The sequence below is a fragment of the Dipodascopsis tothii genome, assembly GCF_038497935.1.
Source record: "Dipodascopsis tothii strain CBS 759.85 unplaced genomic scaffold V1510scaffold_48, whole genome shotgun sequence".
NCBI lineage: Eukaryota > Fungi > Ascomycota > Lipomycetes > Lipomycetales > Lipomycetaceae > Neoaidaea > Neoaidaea tothii.
This window is the reverse complement of record NW_027118032.1, coordinates 6,772-24,423: the sequence shown is the minus strand read 5'-3', so window position 1 is coordinate 24,423 and position 17,652 is coordinate 6,772. Positions and strand designations below refer to the sequence as shown.

The window sequence follows — 17,652 nt, the reverse complement described above, 5'->3', positions numbered from 1 at the left end:
GCTCTGCGCACGGCGCGGTGGTGCTCCGCAGCGCTCCGCAAGCTCCGGTAAGTCCAGCGTCGCATAACGACGATCAGCAGATACAGCGGCTGCCGCCGACGCTAGCCGGGATGGGACAAGTGCGCCGCTCCGGGTTTTAGACACCAGATTTTCGTGGCATGCTCCTTTTCGCGCGCTGCACCGATCTCGCGGCTCCGTGCCAGCGCTTGCCGGTCCCATGCACCCCACGTCGCAGCTGGTGCGAGAGGGCCCGCCCCCGCCTTGGGCGTGCGTGCGGCGTGGAGGACACCGCAGGCTCCCGGCAATCACTCGAGGCCGCCGGCAAGAAACGAGCGGCACCAGCCGTGACGGCCGTGCCACGATCCGTGACGGCCGACCGCGCCCGGCCGCCAGAGTGCGCCCGATCGGGGTAGATCAGGTCGGACAAAGTGCGCTAGGCGACTACGGGTAACAGTCTACTGCACCCGGGTACCGTCGTAATATGCGCGCCCCCCCGTAGCGGTACGCGGACGTATCCAGTAATTTGGGCCATTACAGTTTCATTCATACTTTCTGCGCCGTGGCCGTCGTATTAGTCTACATCGGCGTTAAACTGTGAGTACCAGTTACACATCTCTCCGAGCTGGGCGGCAGTACCCCATAGCCTTGAAACCTGTTCCTTTTTCTTGTCTTGCTGATTATCGTCAGCCTGTTTGCCCATCACTTTGCCCATCATTTTATTTTTCTGGCCGTCCCGTTTTACCTGTCTTCGTTTCCTGCCGTTCATTGCAAGACTAAACCTAATTACGCTGTTTAATTTACTATATTAATCAAACATTTCCTACACCATAGTTTCGGTGTAATCAGAAATCCGCCAGGCCTGTATATATATAGGCGCCCGAGAGCAGACGTGTCGATTCTCTACACCTGCTTACTCCTTTGTCAGTCCACGGCCGGTCCTGCGACCAGCCCCCCCAGTCAGACACTCACGGTCCCCTCAGACCGTCCGCTCACGCCGCCGCCGCCCTGTCCGGACGAGATCAGCCTGCCGCAGGTGACCAGGCCCAACCGCCCGCGCCCCCTGACCCGCCTCACACCTCAGCAATGTCGCTAGATCGCTCACTCGCGTACCCGCTGAACACCGCGCCCGCGTCGGGCTCTGGCCGTGACGCGATCTCGGCCAAGAGCCCGGTTGAGGCCGGCACCATTGTCGAGTGGTACTGCTGCAAGTGCGCCAACATCCACGGCTCGACGCGGTACGACTGCCAGCGCTGCCAGCACATGATGTGCCCCTACTGCCTCAAGCAGCGCGCCAGCTGACCGCTCGGCTCTGCCTTAACATCTGAACAGACTGCGCCGACGCGCCGCGGGGTGCCGCTCCAGCTATGCTGTGTGAGCTTTTCTTGGGGACCTCTTTGGTCCTGCGCTTTTGCTAAGATTACGATTTTGTCACTCCCCGCACGTTGTACTGTGGTACATTCGCATAAGTTTTCAAAACATCACTTTTTGGATATGTTGGCGTTGGACGGCTCTCTTTTGTTTCTTTTTGGTTTCTGTAGCCTGTTGAACAGGCATGTATAGATCAATACACAGCCATTAGTACATACAACCTCGACACGGGTGCGGCCGATGCGCCGGCGGGCACGGTGGCGGCGCGTCAGGCACGTTGCGCAGGGGTGCGCGCGTCAGGCGCGTCCTCGGCCGATCACGGCCGGGCGGGTGCGCGGAAGCGGACACGAGCGTAGCGCGCCCCTGGCGCCGCGGGGCGGACGTGACCCGCGCGGACGTGATCTGGCGCGGTCGGTGTGACTGGCCCGCGATCACGATGTGAACGCGGTGTGACCGCCGGTGACGGGCCGGTCACGTGTAAAATCACGTGCGAGCGCCGCACCGCGCGCGGCTGGCTTACCCGGCCCCAGAAAATTTCTTCCTCCCGGCGCCAAAATTTTTTTGCTGGCACGACCCGAAGCTCTCGAGACGCAACTGGACCGTAGAAGCTCGCCACACGCAACCGGCGCCAGGTCGACATCTGGAGAGCATAGAACCGAGCACAGCCATGGTCAAGAAGGCAATTGATTCGAGAATCCCGACGCTGATCCGCAATGGCGTGCAGGTAAGTGGCTACGAAGCGCACCGGCGCATCGTCTGGCGGCGGCCAAAGACCGCCGCCGGCCGGCCGCCGGCCGCCGTCGTGCGCCCGGCACAGTGGCTGACCTCTCCAGGAGCGCAAGCGCAGCTTCTTCGTCATCATCGGCGACCACGCCCGGGATCAGCTGCCGAACCTGCATTACATTCTGTCGTCGGCCGATCTGAAGATGAACAAGTCGGTGCTCTGGGCGTACAAGAAGGACCTGATGGGGTTCACGAGCCACCGCAAGAAGCGCGAGCAGAAGATCAAGCGCGACGTCAAGCGCGGCGTGCGCGAGGCCAACTCGGAGGACCCCTTCGAGCTGTTTGTGAGCCTGCAGAACATCCGCTACGTGTACTACAAGGAGACCGAGAAGATCCTGGGAAACACGTACGGCATGTGCATCCTGCAGGACTTTGAGGCGATCACGCCCAACATCCTGGCGCGGACGATCGAGACGGTCGAGGGCGGCGGCCTGGTGATCCTGATGCTGCGGACGATGTCGTCGCTCAAGCAGCTGTACACGATGACCATGGACATCCACTCGCGGTACCGTACCGAGGCGCACGACGACCTGGTCGCGCGCTTCAACGAGCGGTTCATCCTGTCGCTGGGGTCGTGCGAGTCGTGCCTGGTCGTGGACGACGAGCTCAACGTGCTGCCGATCTCGGGCGCCAAGAACGTCAAGGCGCTGCCGCCGCCGGCCGAGGCCGACGACGAGGAGGACGAGGCGGCGCTGTCGGCGACAGAACGCGAGCTGCGCGCGCTCAAGCGGTCGACGGCCGAGCTGCAGCCGGCGGGCAGCCTGGTCGCGCTGGCCAAGACGGTCGACCAGGGCAAGGCCGTGCTGTCGTTCACCGAGGCCATCGCCGAGAAAACGCTGCGGTCGACTGTGGCGCTGACGGCGGGCCGCGGCCGCGGCAAGTCGGCGGCGATGGGCCTGGCGATCGCGGCCGCGGTCGCGCACGGGTACTCGAACATCTTTGTGACGTCGCCGAGCCCGACCAACCTCAAGACGCTGTTCGAGTTCGTGTTCAAGGGCTTCGACGCGCTCTCGTACGAGGAGCACCTCGACTACGACATCCTGCAGTCGACGGACCCCGAGCTCGACAAGGCCGTGACGCGGGTCAACATCTTCAAGAACCACCGGCAGTCGATCCAGTACATCCAGCCCGGCGACGCGCACGTCCTCGGCCAGGCCGAGCTGGTCATCATCGATGAGGCGGCCGCGATCCCGCTGCCGCTGGTGCGCAAGCTGATCGGGCCGTACCTGGTCTTCATGGCGTCGACCATCAACGGCTACGAGGGCACGGGCCGGGCGCTGTCGCTGAAGCTGATCCAGCAGCTGCGCGAGCAGTCGCGGCTGGCCAAGAAGGGCGGCGACGAGGTCGTGGCGGACCGGACGGGCAAGCCCGCGCGGGACGGCCACGTGAGCAACTCGTCGGGCATGGGCCTGCGCACGCTGCGCGAGATCACGCTGTCGGAGCCGGTGCGGTACGCGCCCGGCGACACGGTCGAGAAGTGGCTCAACAAGCTGCTGTGCCTGGACGCGACCGTGTCGGCCGCGGGCGCCAAGGCCAAGTTCCCGCACCCGAACGAGTGCACGCTCTACCACGTCAACCGCGACACGCTGTTCTCGTTCCACCCCGTGTCGGAGGCGTTCCTGCACCGCATGATGGCGCTGTACGTGGCCAGCCACTACAAGAACTCGCCGAACGACCTGCAGCTGCTGTCGGACGCGCCGGCGCACCAGCTGTTTGTGCTGCTGCCGCCGGTAGAGGAGAGCGCCGGCAAGCTGCCGGAGCCGCTGTGCGTGGTGCAGGTCGCGCTGGAGGGCGAGATCTCCAAGCAGAGCATCATCAACAACCTGAACCGCGGCCAGCGCGCCGGCGGCGACCTGATCCCGTGGATCGTGTCGCAGCAGTTCCAGGACAACGAGTTCGGCACGCTCTCGGGCGCGCGCGTCGTGCGCATCGCCACGCACCCCGACTACGCCAAGATGGGCTACGGCAGCAAGGCGCTCGAGCTGCTGAGCGACTACTACGAGGGCAAGTTCACCGACATGCGCGAGGCCGCGCCCGAGCCGGCCGTCGCGCGCGTCACCGACGACGACATCGAGAGCTCGCTGCAGACCGAGGTCATCAAGGTGCGCGACGCGCGCAGCATGCCGCCGCTGCTGCTCAAGCTGGCCGAGCAGCCGCCGCCGGCCAGCCGGCTGCACTACATGGGCGTGTCGTTCGGCATCACGCAGCAGCTCCACAAGTTCTGGAAGCGCGCGGGGTTCCACCCGGTGTACCTGCGGCAGACGGCGAACGAGCTGACGGGCGAGCACACGGTGGTGATGGTCAAGTCGCTGCGCAGCGTGGCCGGCGCGGCCGACTGGCTCGACCTCTTCACGGCCGACTTCCACCGGCGGTTCCTGGCGCTGCTGGCGTACGACTTCCGCAAGTTCACGAGCATCATGGGCCTGTCCGTGCTCGAGTCGAACGCGGACGGCCGCGCGGGCGGGCTCACGCGCGCCCAGCTCGACGACCTGTTCTCGCCGTACGACCTCAAGCGGCTGGAGTCGTACGCCAACAACCTGCTCGACTACCACGTCATCGTCGACCTGCTGCCGGCCATCGCCCAGCTGTACTTCACGCACCGGCTGCGGCACACGGCCGTGGCGGGCGGCGCGCGCGCGGACGACGACGTCAAGCTGTCGGCCGTGCAGGCGACGATCCTGCTCGGCATCGGCCTCCAGAAGAAGGAGGTGGCCGACCTCGAGAAGGAGCTCAAGCTGCCGTCGTCGCAGGTGCTGGCCATGTTCGCCAAGATCATCCGCAAGGTCTCGACGTTTTTCACGGCCGTGCTCGAGCGCGCGATCGCGGACGAGGACGGCGGCGAAAAAAAAAGTTCGACAGCCGTCTCCGGCGGTGACGAGGACTTTGCGCCCGACGCGGACGACGACGTGATCGACAACGACGACTACGCGGGCTTTGCGCCCGTCGGCCAGAGCCTGGCCGAGGACCTGCAGGAGGGCGGCGACGAGGTGCTGAACGCGATGAAGGAGAAGCAGCGCGAGCTGATCAACGCGCTGGACCTGCAGAAGTTTGCGATCGCGACCGACCCGACCGAGTGGGACATCTCCGAGAAGCAGGCCAAGAAGATGGCCAAGACGGGCGACGGCGTGGTGCCGGTGAAGAGCACCAAGAAGCGCAAGTCCGAGTCGGCCGAGGAGATCTACCAGCAGGAGATGAAGGCGGCCGAGGGCGGCAAGAAGAAGCATGGCAAGAAGGGGGCCGAGGGCAAGCGCCGGCGGCAGTAGCCGGCCCCGCACAAAAGTTTTGTAGGCATTGTGAAATATTATTCCTAGACGCACGGGCTGCTATGTACACGAGGCCGGCTCGCTCAGAGCGCCTCGATGACGACGGCGCTGGCGCCGCCGCCGCCGTTGCAGATGGCGGCCACGCCGATCTTGCCCTTCTCCTGGGTGAGCACCGAGGTGAGCGTGCAGATGATGCGCGCGCCGGAGCAGCCGAGGGGGTGGCCGAGGCCGACGGCGCCGCCGTAGACGTTGACCTTGGCGAGGTCGAGGCCGAGGATCTGGGTGTTGGCCAGGCCGACGACGGAGAACGCCTCGTTGAACTCGTAGAAGTCCACGTCGGCGGGGGTGAGGCCGGCGTGCTTGAGCGCCTTGGGCACGGCCAGCGACGGCGCGGTCGTGAACTCGACCGGCGCGTGCGCGGCGTCGGCCCAGCCGCGGACGCGCGCGAGCGGCGTCAGGCCGAGCTCCTGCAGCTTGGCGGCCGAGACGAGCACGATCGCGCACGCGCCGTCGTTGAGCGGCGACGCGTTCGCGGCCGTGACCGTGCCGTCCTTCTTGAAGACGGTGCGGCCGGCGCGCAGCTTGTCGACGTTCAGGTTCGCGGCCTCCTCGTCGACGGCGACCGTCTTGCCGGGCTTGCCGCGGAAGCCGGGCAGCTCGACCGGCGCGATCTCGGCGGCGAACTTGCCGTCGGCGTGCGCCTGCTGCGCCTTCTGGTACGACCCGATCGCGTAGTCGTCCTGCGCGTCGCGCGAGATCTTGTACGTCTCAGCGCAGACCTCGGCAGCGTCACCCATCAGTTTGCCGTCGTACGCATCGCGCAGGCCGTCCTTCTGGATGCCGTCGACGAGCTCGCCGGGGCCGTACTTGAGGCCGCCGCGCATGCTCACGTAGTGCGGCACGTTCGACATCGACTCGCAGCCGCCGGCGACGACAATGTCGGCGTTGCCGGTCATGATCGTCTGCGTCGCAAAGATGAACGCCTTCATGCCCGACGCACACACCTTGTTGACCGTCGTGGCGATCGTGTCGTGGCCGAGGCCGGCCTTGACCGCCACCTGGCGCGCGGGGTTCTGGCCGAGGTTGGCGCCCATGACGTTGCCGTAGACAACCTCCTGGACGGCCGACGGCTCGATCTGGGGGACCTTGGCGAGCGCGGCTGCCGTCAGCGGGGCCCGCCCGCGGCTACTTACCCTTCACCGAGTGCACGCCGAGATCCGTCGCCGACAGCGACGAGAGCCCGCCGAGGAACGAGCCCATGGGCGTGCGCGCCACGGAGACAATGTAGACGTCGTTGGGGTTGGACACCATGGTAGCAGGGCAGAAGAGTAGGCCAGGAGAGCAAAAAAGTGCACGGGGACGTAGCTCCGCCGGAGAGTGTATATATACCGCGCCGCCGTCTGAGCGCAGAGTTTTTGAGTCGCCAAAGTTTCCCGAACCTTTTTTCTGGCAGGACAATGGATACACGAACCTTAACCGGCGCAGCTGTGACGCGACGCGGTGCTTGCGACCGCACCTGCACCGTCGCGCCACGTCTGTGCGTCTATGCACGGCGGCTCGCTCCTACGCGCCGGTAGCGCCGTGGCCACGCCAGCAGCCCGGATGCGCTGACCCACGGCGCCGGTATTGTGTCAAGCACGTTCCATCACGTCGGCGCACCGCCCGAACGCGCAGCGGCACGCTACAGCCGCGGACTACCGGCCGCTCGCCCGCGCCGCGCCGCCCGGCGCAGCGCTTGTTGGGCCCCACCACCGCCCCAATGCTGTCGCGGCCCTTACCCGGCCTATAGTGGCGTGATCTGTCCACTGTCGCCAGGCCAACACCTCCGCGCGTAGGCAGGCTCCAGCCGCTGCTGGCCGCCAACAGGCCGCGGCCGCCGCGTACGCGCCGCCGACGTACGTGGCAGTGCACTCGTACGCTCCCCGGAGGCTCTTGCGCCGGCGGCTCGCGCACGGGTGGCCGCAGGGACCATGGGCGGGGTAGTTTTGGTGCGCCCTGGGGGGTGCGTAGAAGCCGCGCGGGCCTGGCGCGGGCGGGTCTGGTGCCCCGCCGGCCAGAGGCCACCCCGGACGCGGCCGGTCTGATATACACGCCGCCAGATCAGACTACCTCGTCTGAATCATGCCCCGCATGTGCCGGCACCGTGCAAGACGGGCCGTGGTGACGGGGGCCGGGCGACGCAGCCCAGTGGCTGAGACCGCTGCAGGCAATCACCACTGACTCAGATCGGACCCGGCGCTTGATAGAAGCGGCCGCGGGCTGCACTGCTTGGCGCAGCGATCTGGCGCGCCTGCTGGTGACGCGCCCTGGCGCTTGCTGAGCGCGGTGCCCGTATCCCGGCGCGGCCGCGGGACCTCGCGGTCAATGCCACTAGTCCCGCGTCCGATGCCGGCAAGGCCGGATCTCCACCGTGCTACGGGGCCCTGCCGGAGCCCGGCCAGGGCCTGCGGAAGGTCCGGAAGGAGCCGGCCAAAGATTAGCACCGGCAAGGTTGGTACGGCGACGGCTGACGGCGCTAATGCAGGTGCCGGATAGGGGCGCAGATACGTGCTTTGACCCAGTGTCATGGATTGCCATGGCTTAAGTACGCGATTTGGCTGTGCCTGCGTGCACATGACGTAGTGAACAGCGAGAACTTTGGGGAGCTGAGACGGCGCACCCTAAAGAGAGACCGTGGCACGCCGCTCGACGGCCACATGCACGACCTGCTGGGTTGACCAGCCTGCCAGCCTGATCAGTCTGTCGGCCTGGTCAGTCTGCCGGCCTGCGGGCTGGCTCTCTGACGCGGATCTCTTATGCGGAAGGGACGCGACCGAGCGCCATGCGACTGTGCGCTAGCGCGCATGACCATGGCCCAATGCACCGGGCCCTGGCCAGCCTGGCGGGGTCTGGGAGCGATTGGGGTATTTGGGGCCGCACGAGAGCCATTGGAGGCCGCTGGAGGCCGCTGGAGGCCGTTGGTCGCCGTTGGTGCTGCCTACCCGCCGTCTGACGCGGTCCAGGTGGGCCGCGGTATCGCAGCCGCGTCTCAGCCGGCCGACCGTCGCATGTCGCAGCGCGGCCCGGCGGCGGCGGCGCCGGGCAATCGACGCGAAGCCAGCGGCGGCGGGCACCGGCGCGCACCGCCGTGCCAACCCCAACCCAACTTCACGAGCCGGGTAACTGCAATTTTTCCATCCATAGCGCCGCATCTGCGTCGCCGCCAGATCAGCCTGCATCAATGGACGACAGCCTCTACGACGAGTACGCGTGCGATCGGGCGCAGCTAACCGCAGGTTCGGCAACTTCATTGGCGACGCCAACGACTCGGACGCCGAGAGCGGCGTTGCCGCGGACGATGCCGCCGGCTACATCGACGACGTCGACGACTTCATCGATGACATCGCGGGCGCGCATGAGGCCGAGGCCATGCAGGTCGACGGTGAGTAGGCGCGTGGGCGTGCTGACAGCAGACGCGCCCGTCACCACGGTCGTCCTGCACGAGGACAAGCAGTACTATCCGGCCGCGTCGGAGGTCTACGGCGCCGACGTCGAGGCCGTGACGCACGAGGAGGACACGCAGCCGCTGTCGGAGCCGATCATCGCGCCGATCAAGACCAAGCGATTCACAATCGAGGAGGCCGATCTGCCGCCGGTGCTGTTCTCGCGCGAGTACGCGGCGGACCTGATGGCGTTCCCGGAGCAGCTGCGGAACGTGGCCATCGTGGGCCACATGCACCACGGCAAGACGATGCTGATGGACATGCTCGTGACCGAGACGCACCTGCTGCGGGCGCCGGAGGGCAAGCGCCAGGACGAGCAGGTGCGGTACACGGACACGCACGTGCTGGAGCGCAACCGTGGGCTGTCGATCAAGTCGGCGGCCATGTCGCTGCTGCTCGGGAGCAGCAAGGGCAAGACACACCTGGTGAACGTGATCGACACGCCGGGCCACGTCAACTTCGTGGACGAGGTGGCGTCGTCGCTGCGGCTGGTCGACGGCGTCGTGCTGGTCGTGGACGTGGTCGAGGGCGTCATGATCAACACGCGGCAGGTGCTGCAACACGCGCTGCAAGAGCGCATCCCGATCACGCTCGTGGTCAACAAGATCGACCGGCTGATCCTCGAGCTCAAGCTGCCGCCGGCGGACGCGTACTACAAGATCCGGTACTGCATCGAGCAGGTGAACGCGTGCATCACCGAGCTGATGCCGGGGTCGCGCGTGCGGCTGTCGCCCGAGCTGGGCAACGTGTGCCTGGCGTCGGCCAGCCTGGGCTGGTGCTTCTCGCTGGCGTCGTTCGCGCAGATGTACAGCGGGTTCTACGGTAGGTCGGGCGCAGACGTTGCTGACGGCAGGCGGGATCAACGCGGACGAGTTTGCGCCGCGGCTGTGGGGCGACGTCTACTACAACAAGACGTCGCGCAAGTTCAGCCGCAAGCCGATCGACCGCGAGTACGTGCGGTCGTTTGTGCACTTTGTGCTCGAGCCGCTGTACAAGCTGGTGGGCCACGTAAGTACGCGCGCGACGGCGCTGACGGCAGACCATTGGCGAGGACCGGCAGCAGCTGGCCAAGCTGCTCGGCAAGCTGGGGATCTTCCTCAAGCCCGCGGACTACAAGCTCAACTCGCGGCCGCTTCTGAAGATCGTGTCGGAGAAGTTCTTCGGCAGCTCGGTCGGGCTGGTGGACATGATTGTCGCGCACGTGCCGTCGCCGGTGGATGCCGCGGCCGACCGCATCGGCAGCATCTACACCGGCCCGCTCGACACCAAGGTCGCGGAGGCGCTGCAGGCGTGCGACCAGGCCGGCCCGGCAGTGGTCCAGGTGACCAAGCTCTTTGCGACGTCGGACGCGTCCGACTTCTACGCGTTCGGCCGCGTCTTCAGCGGCACGCTGCGCAAGGGCCAGCAGGTGCGCGTCCTCGGCGAGGCCTTCTCGCTCATGGACGAGGAGGACATGAGCCACGCGACCGTGAGCGAGCTGTTCATCGACCAGGCGCGGTACCGGGTCGCGGTCGACGCCGTGCCGGCCGGCAACCTGGCGCTGATCGGCGGCATCTCGGCGTCGATCGTCAAGACGGCGACGCTGGTGCCCGAGGGCTTGCGCGAGGACCCGTACATCTTCCGGCCGATCAAGCACATGTCGCAGTCGGTGTTCAAGGTCGCGGTCGAGCCCGTGAACCCATCCGAGCTGCCCAAGATGCTCGACGGCCTGCGCAAGGTGAACAAGACGTACCCGCTGCTCGAGACCAAGGTCGAGGAGTCGGGCGAGCACATCGTGCTGGGCACGGGCGAGCTCTACATGGACTGCGTGCTGCACGACCTGCGCGTGCTGTACTCGGAGATCGAGATCAAGGTCTCGGACCCGGTCACGCGGTTCTGCGAGACGGTCTACGACACGTCCGCCGTCCAGCTCTTCACCGAGACCGCCAACAAGAAGAACAAGATCAGCATCGTGGCCGAGCCGCTCGACCCCGAGATCGGCCGCGACATCGAGAACGGCGAGGTCGACATCAACTGGCCGGCCAAGCGCGTCGGCGCGTTCTTCGAGAAGAAGTACGACTGGGACATCATGGCCGCGCGGTCGATCTGGTCGTTCGGCCCGGACGACACCGGCGCCAACATCCTGCAGGACGACACGCTCTCGTCCGAGGTCGACAAGAAGCTGCTCGGGCTCGTGCGCGAGTCGGTCAAGCAGGGCTTCCAGTGGGCCGTCCGCGAGGGCCCGCTGTGCGAGGAGCGTAAGTAGCGACGCGGCGCCGCTGACCCCAGCCATCCGCGACACGCGGTTCAAGATCATGGGCGCCGAGATCTCGGCCAACCAGATGTTCCGCGGCGGCCAGCAGATCATCCCGACCACGCGCCGCGCGTGCTACCTGTCGTTCCTGCTGGCGAACCCGCGGCTGATGGAGCCGCTGTACGCGTGCCACGTCACGGGCCCGGCCGAGTGCGTGCCGGCGCTGTACACGGTGCTCCAGAAGCGCCGCGGCTACGTGCTCAAGGACACGCCCATTCCCGGCACGCCGCTGTACTACATCAACGGCGAGCTGCCGGTGATCGACTCGTTCGGCTTCGAGACCGACCTGCGTGTGGCGTAAGTACCGCCCCGTTCGCGCTGACCCCAGCACCCAGGGCCAGGCCATGTGCTCGCTCGTCTTCCAGAAGTGGCAGGTTGTCCCCGGCGACCCCCTGGACAAGGACGCCAAGGTCCTGCCGCTGCAGTCGGCCACCGGCCAGGCGCTGGCGCGCGACTTTGTGCTCAAGACCCGGCGGCGCAAGGGCCTGAGCGACGAGCCCACTGTGACCAAGTACCTGGACAAGTCCATGGACCTGTCGGTGCTCGAGAATCTGTAAAGTACATGTATTAGGCGAAAATAAACTACGTGCACGTCGAGAGCATCTTGGCGACGACGCCCAGCAGCTGCTCGTTCTCGCACGCGGCGGCCACGCGCTCCTTGTCGTTGAGCTGCTTGTTGACCTGGCCCTCGCTCTGGTGCGTGCCCTTGCGGACCTTGATGACGATGCGGAACCGCGGCGGCAGGCACCGCTGGAGCCGGACCTGGATGCCCAGCCCGATGAGTGTGGCCAGACTGCAGTGCGTGATCGTCGGCGTGATCTCGACCAGGACCTGCGAGATCCGCCCGGTGTCGGTGACGGTGATGTCGGGCTTGTTGACGACGGCCAGCTGGCCGAGCGTGAGCGGGTGCTCGGGGTCGGAAATTGTGGAGATGAGGTCTGGGTCAGCGCGCCCGCGGGCGACTTACCGTAGATCTCCTGCTGGTCAATCGGGTCCTCGGCCTCGTCCGCGTCGGACGCGCTGTCGTCCGTCAGCTCGGCCACGTCCGGCATGGCCTCGTCGTCGTCGAAGAGCACGATCGACCGGTAGGTGCTTGGCGGGAGCGTCGCGTCCAGCTCCGTGGGCGGGAACTGGCTCGAGCTGGCCGACGCCAGCGGCGACCGCCGCGGCAGGTCCGTCAGCTCGAGGATCTTCGGGTTGGCGTTGATGGGCTCCGAGCTCGACATTGCGGTCGTGGCGAGAGGCGGCGAAAAATTGCGGATATAGACGGGTGACTAAGCGATGGCGTAACGCGCGGGCTGACTCAGCGCTGACTCAGCGGGCCTCACGCGGCCGGCGGTGGGCAGGCATATAGCCGCAGCGCATAGCGTTCATGTGTCCAGTGCCGCAGGGCACCACCCTCGACGAGTCGCCGCCGGAGGCTCGCGCACCACCGGCACGACCGCTCAGTGGAGGGTCCGCCGTGCTGGCGAGCGACATGTACGGCTACGCGCGACAGCTGCCCGTGTGCGGACACATATAGCCGCTATGCGCCACGGCGGCTATGCGCCACCGTCACCCCCCCGCGACCACATATAGCCGCCGCGCGCCACCGCGGCTATGCGCCACAGTCGCCGCTCCGTAGACACATATAGCCGCCCTTCCACCGCGGCTATGCGCCACAGGGTCCGCGGCTACATATAGCCGCCGGGATATGCAAAACGATCTATTATTAAGCGCACAGTGCGCGGAAATCAATAAGAACCAGGAGTAAAACCAGTAAGAATGTCAGTCCCACGGCAGACTAGTAGTCCTTGCCTTCAGCCATGAGAACAATCAGGTACATGTTAAGACCAGCAATGAAACACCAAATAATAACGCCAGTGACCGTTGCGATAGGGCCATTGCTCATGTCGACATACTCCATGTCGCGGCGGTCGTCGGACTCGAAGGAGCCCGGCTCCTCGGGAGTGTCGGGCTCGGTCAGGACCGGGACGCTCATGTACTTCTTGAACGAGGTGAAGTAGATGAGCGGGGCCGAAACAATCGGCAGGAGGATGGAGAGCAGGACCTGGCTCCAATTGAGGACGTCGGCGATGCCGGTGCGGCCCATGGCGCCCGCAACGGCGATGCAAGGAAGCACGGCAATGGAGCGCGTGATCAGGCGGCGGATCCAGGGCTTGAACGTCCAGTGCAGGAAGCCCTCGGACACCATCTGGCCGGCGAGGGTGCAGACGATGCCGGCGGACTGGCCCGAGAAGAGCAGCGCAAGCGCAAAGATGGTTCCGGCGGCCTTGGAGAGCGTCGACGCGAGCATGTCGTGGATCGAGAAAAGGTCGGCGTCGGCGGCGGCCGGGGTGCCCGAGAGCGCGGCGCCGGAGACGATGAGGATGGAGCAGTTGACAAAGAGGGCAAAGGTGAAGAGCGAGAGACAGAGCTCGACCATCGAGTACGAGAGCGCGTGCTTGATGGCCTGGACCGACGGGCGGTACTTGATGTCGTCGAGCGAGTCGTTGCGGATGTAGAAGCCGTGGGCCTCGTCGAACTCGCGCAGCCGCGCCTGGACGAGGCCGGAGCCGAGGAAGAGCGAGTGCGGCATGACGGTGGCGCCGAGGATGCCGCACGAGTAGTACAGGCCCTGGGACGTGAAGATCTCGTGCGAGGGCACAAAGCCGCGGAAGACCTCGCCCGGGGAGGTGTTGCGGATGTGGCCGAGCTCGACGCAGAAGCAGATGACGACGCCAAAGACGAGGGTCGCGACGGCGAACTCAAAGTAGCGGACGAACTTGACCTGGCCGTTGGGCCGGTACGCCATCAGGACGATGATCACGTCGACCATCGTGATGGCGACGCCGGCCACGAGCGGGATGTTGAACAGGATCTTGAGCGAGATGGCCGTGCCGACGACCTCGGCGAGATCGGTCGCGATGATGGCGGCCTCGGCCAGCACGTAGAGCACCAGGCACAGCCAGCGCGGGCAGTGCGCGCGGCAGACCTGCGCCAGGTCCATGCCGGTGACCGAGCCGAGCTTGGCGGCGAGGCACTGCAGGAACATGGCGATGATGTTGGACAGGAACACCACGAACAGCAGCTTGAACCGGAAGAGCGCGCCGGCGGCGACGTCGGTCGAGTAGTTGCCCGGGTCGATGTAGGCCACCGAGATCATCAGGCCGGGGCCGATGAAGCTCGAGTACTTGACCAGCACGGCCTTGGCGCGCTCGCGCCAGCCCACCTTGTAGTGCACCGACGAGTCGTGGCTCGAGCCCGAGCCGTACGGGTAGTTGGCCGAGCTCACGGGCGAGAAAGTGCCCGGGGTGACCGCGCGGGCGTCCGCAAACGCCGAGCGGTTCACGGCCGAGACGTCGTAGTCCTTGCCGCCGATGCCCGTCGTCGCGGCGTGCGCGGACGGGAAGCCAGCCGGCGCGGCCGCGTTCTTGTACGGCGTCATCTCGTAGATGGACGCGCCGTCGTCGCTGATGCCGCGGCTGGTCGAGTAGGCGTCGTAGGCCTTGTCCGAGAGCGCGAACGAGTCGTCGGTCGCGGTCCGGCGAGCCGGCGCGAACGAGACGTCCGCGCCGGCGTGCGCAGCGCGTGCCACGGCGGGCTCCGCGTCATAGACGGCGCCTGGGGCGCCGATTCCGACCCCAGGATCGTCGAGCAGCGAGGCCATGCCGGTGCTCGGTCGCGAGCCGGCGTTGGTGAGTGTGTTGGTCGACCGGTTGGTGACGAGGTCGTTGTCCAGCGCGGCAGGCGTCTGGTTGAACGTGGCGTGGCCGCTCGGGTCCGGGTCTCTGGTCGGGCAGTTCATGGCAGGCTATTGAGAGAAGCAGAGGCCACGTCTTGTCTATGGGTTCTGGGGTCTGCAGCAATTCCTGGCAGTCTGGGGACTGAACGACGGCCGTGCGAGTTCTGATATATCTTCCGACGGATGGCTGCGACGGGGGCTAGGATGCAAACGTATATATAGCTCGATATGGCTCTATGCTGTCGTTTCCTGCGTTAACATGCCTGTGGAGCACAGTAGATCGAGACCTTCCTGGCGTAGCGCTTGTGCGATGGGCGACTATTCTGAGGGAGCGTTTTCGCTGCGGCCGGGTGAAGGAGCACGGCGAGATGTCCAAAACAGGCGAAGTGTGGCGCGCGGGTGCTACCAATAGACGTTGGAATTTGTGGCGGTGCGTCGGTCTTTGTTCCTGTTGGGGACTAACGCCGTGCTCTATGTCAAAACCGGCAACGGCCATGCGGCATCCGCGCAAGCGCCGCGCGCCGGCCTGCGGCCGCACAGCCGCCCGCCCGCTTTCGGGCCTAGGGGCCGGCTGCCAGCCCGGTCGGGCTCGCGCAGCGGGTCTGCTCAGGCCCGGTCCTACCCGCGCGGACGCGCCGCGTCACGTGCGCTGCCCTTGTCACACCGCGAGCACGAAAAGCGCCGGGCCCGGCCCGGCCCGGCGTACCTGGCCGCGCAGGCGCCGCGCAGGCGCCACGCAGACGGCCGCTGCGCCGCCACCGATGCCGCCCGGCCCCTGCGCCGTCCGGCGGACGTGGGTCCGCGCCAGGCCGCCGAATCGCGTGCGCGCCATTGTCAGCGAGCAATATAGAGGGTACCCGGCGAGCAAATAGAGGTACCCGGCGAGCAAAATAGAGGGTACCCGAGCTCGTATCAGCTCGTATCGCGCCCGGACCCGCTTGGGACAGGCCGCCGAGGCGCGTGCCGCCGAGACACCTTGGTGGTACGCTCACTGCACGTCGTCGGGCGCGGCTGCAGGCCGCGGCGTCGGGTGCGTGCGTGCGCGGCCGGCCGCGCCCGGCCGCGGCCGACCCGGTGCGGGGCTGCGCACGCGACCCGGTCGCAGCCGACCCGCCACCGGCCCGACGGAGGTGTGGCGCGGTGGCGTGGGCTTGTGCGCGCATGCGCCCGCCGCCGCACGGCTCCCAACGCGCCGCACAACGTGCGGCGCAACTCCCAGCGCGTCTTTGTCTCGCGCCGTTGTGCGCGCACGCGCCCGCCGTTGTCTGCCGGCGGTAAAACCGCGCCGGCGCCCGGCTCTTGGATCAGCAACCATGGCGATCCTGTAAGTTGGTCCCCGGTCCCGCTGACGCCAGGTCCGACCTGTTTACGCCCGCGCCCGCCAAGGTGCCCGGCGCGGACGCCGTCTACGACCACACCAGCAAGCAATGGAAGGTGCCCGGGGCCACGCGCAAGCGCGCGGCCGCCGTGGCCAGCGCACTCTCGCGCTCGGCCGACAAGCCGCGGTACATCCCGGTCGCGCCCGCCGCCGAGCCCGTCTTTGCGGACGACTACACCGACGTCGGCCACGCGGTCTCGGGCGGCATGCACTACCCGGCGTTCACGACGCCCGAGTTTGACGCCGAGGACCTCACGCGCGTGCTCGAGAACATCTGCAGCTCGGAGGAGGCCGCGATCGGCAAGCGCGGCCAGATCAAGGCCCGGCCGGCCGAGCTGGCCAGCACGTTTTCGGCCACGGATCTGTCGTCGTCCCCGGACCTGCACGATCTCTCGGACGACTCGGCGATTCTGTCGCTGCTGCCGGGCTCGGCGCCGCTGGCGGCGCGCCGCGTGCCGGACGACGCCAGCTCGGGCTCGCGCGTGTCCATGGGCGAGCTGTGCGGCTCCAAGCGCACGCGCACCGCCAACCCGATCTTCTCGCCGGTGTCGCCGCCGTGCTCGCCGCGCGCGGCCGGCCACCTGGCCGTGCCGTCGCTGCCGGACGCGCGGTCCGCGGCGTCGTCGCTCACGAACCCGTTCGGCACGCCGTCGAACCCGTCCATCGCTTGCGGCTCGGCCAATCTCTGCTCGGAGCAGTCGTCGTCCAGCAGCCGACTCAAGGTGCCGGCGCAGCACTACCGCCGCAAGGCGTTTGGCGTGCGCGTGACAGACCTCGAGATCGAGGGCGTCAGCTTCAATGACGCCACTCCGCCCTCTATCGGCACCACTGTCGGCTCCGTGCACTTTGCTGGCGCGGTGGTCCAGCGCTCGCGTCTGCGCCGCGCGCTCCGCCGCCTGCTGCGGGTCTTGCGCGCGCTGGCCAAGGCCCTAGGCTTGGCGTCGCGGTAGCCGTGCCTGGTAGTGGCTATGCGCCACACCACGCATGAGCCGGCGACTCGCCGGGATGGCGACGCGCTGCTGTGCCGCTCGGCTAGACCGGCACCTGAGCCTCTAGTGGCGCCAGTGGCGGGCGCCTGTGGCGACGACGGCGCCGGCGGCTGCGCTGCGTTCAAGGCGGCTATATGGCGGCTATGCGCCACTTCGCAGCCACTCCAGAGGTGCCGGCCGGGCTGGGTGTGCCTCCGGCGGCGACTCCGTCGAGGTGGCTGCCCTGCGGGCAGAGCGGCTATATGTGCGGCTATATGGCGGCTATGCGCCACTTCACAGCCACTCCAGAGGTGCCGGCCGGGCTGGGTGTGCCTCCGGCGGCGACTCCGTCGAGGTGGCTGCCCTGCGGGCAGAGCGGCTATATGTGCGGCT

The 17,652-nt window shown here is 67.0% G+C and overlaps 6 protein-coding genes across 6 annotated transcripts; 3 read left to right on the top strand and 3 right to left on the bottom strand.

The window, feature by feature from the left end:
• The first annotated feature begins 1,941 nt into the window (after positions 1-1,941).
• On the top strand, positions 1,942-5,500 carry V1510DRAFT_423561 (GNAT acetyltransferase 2-domain-containing protein). The gene is made up of 2 exons (XM_066934955.1): positions 1,942-2,092; positions 2,202-5,500. Exons 1-2 carry the CDS (start codon positions 2,036-2,038, stop codon positions 5,412-5,414), a joined length of 3,270 nt encoding a protein of 1,089 aa, XP_066786606.1. The 5' UTR covers positions 1,942-2,035; the 3' UTR covers positions 5,415-5,500.
• Positions 5,432-7,158, bottom strand: V1510DRAFT_423558 (Thiolase, N-terminal domain-containing protein). The gene is made up of 2 exons (XM_066934954.1): positions 6,608-7,158; positions 5,432-6,573 (listed from the first exon to the last, which is right to left on the bottom strand). The coding sequence occupies exons 1-2, from the start codon at positions 6,723-6,725 to the stop codon at positions 5,498-5,500; spliced, it is 1,194 nt and encodes a 397-aa protein (XP_066786605.1). The 5' UTR covers positions 6,726-7,158; the 3' UTR covers positions 5,432-5,497.
• Positions 7,159-8,486: 1,328 nt separating this feature from the next.
• V1510DRAFT_423554 (P-loop containing nucleoside triphosphate hydrolase protein) lies at positions 8,487-11,812 on the top strand. Its single transcript, XM_066934953.1, has 7 exons — positions 8,487-8,657; positions 8,690-8,835; positions 8,867-9,718; positions 9,750-9,904; positions 9,936-11,133; positions 11,165-11,486; positions 11,518-11,812. Exons 1-7 carry the CDS (start codon positions 8,635-8,637, stop codon positions 11,744-11,746), a joined length of 2,925 nt encoding a protein of 974 aa, XP_066786604.1. The 5' UTR covers positions 8,487-8,634; the 3' UTR covers positions 11,747-11,812.
• Positions 11,733-12,428, bottom strand: V1510DRAFT_399728 (uncharacterized protein). The gene is made up of 2 exons (XM_066931944.1): positions 12,157-12,428; positions 11,733-12,127 (listed from the first exon to the last, which is right to left on the bottom strand). The coding sequence occupies exons 1-2, from the start codon at positions 12,413-12,415 to the stop codon at positions 11,772-11,774; spliced, it is 615 nt and encodes a 204-aa protein (XP_066786603.1). The 5' UTR covers positions 12,416-12,428; the 3' UTR covers positions 11,733-11,771.
• A 453-nt stretch (positions 12,429-12,881) lies between these two features.
• Positions 12,882-15,463, bottom strand: V1510DRAFT_423548 (natural resistance-associated macrophage protein-domain-containing protein). Its single transcript, XM_066934952.1, has one exon. It carries the CDS (start codon positions 14,974-14,976, stop codon positions 12,973-12,975), a length of 2,004 nt encoding a protein of 667 aa, XP_066786602.1. The 5' UTR covers positions 14,977-15,463; the 3' UTR covers positions 12,882-12,972.
• Positions 15,464-16,226: 763 nt separating this feature from the next.
• On the top strand, positions 16,227-17,241 carry V1510DRAFT_405172 (uncharacterized protein; the record flags this gene model as incomplete). The annotated part of the gene is made up of 2 exons (XM_066932314.1): positions 16,227-16,237; positions 16,269-17,241. 2 exons carry the CDS (start codon positions 16,227-16,229, stop codon positions 17,239-17,241), a joined length of 984 nt encoding a protein of 327 aa, XP_066786601.1.
• Positions 17,242-17,652: the final 411 nt, after the last annotated feature.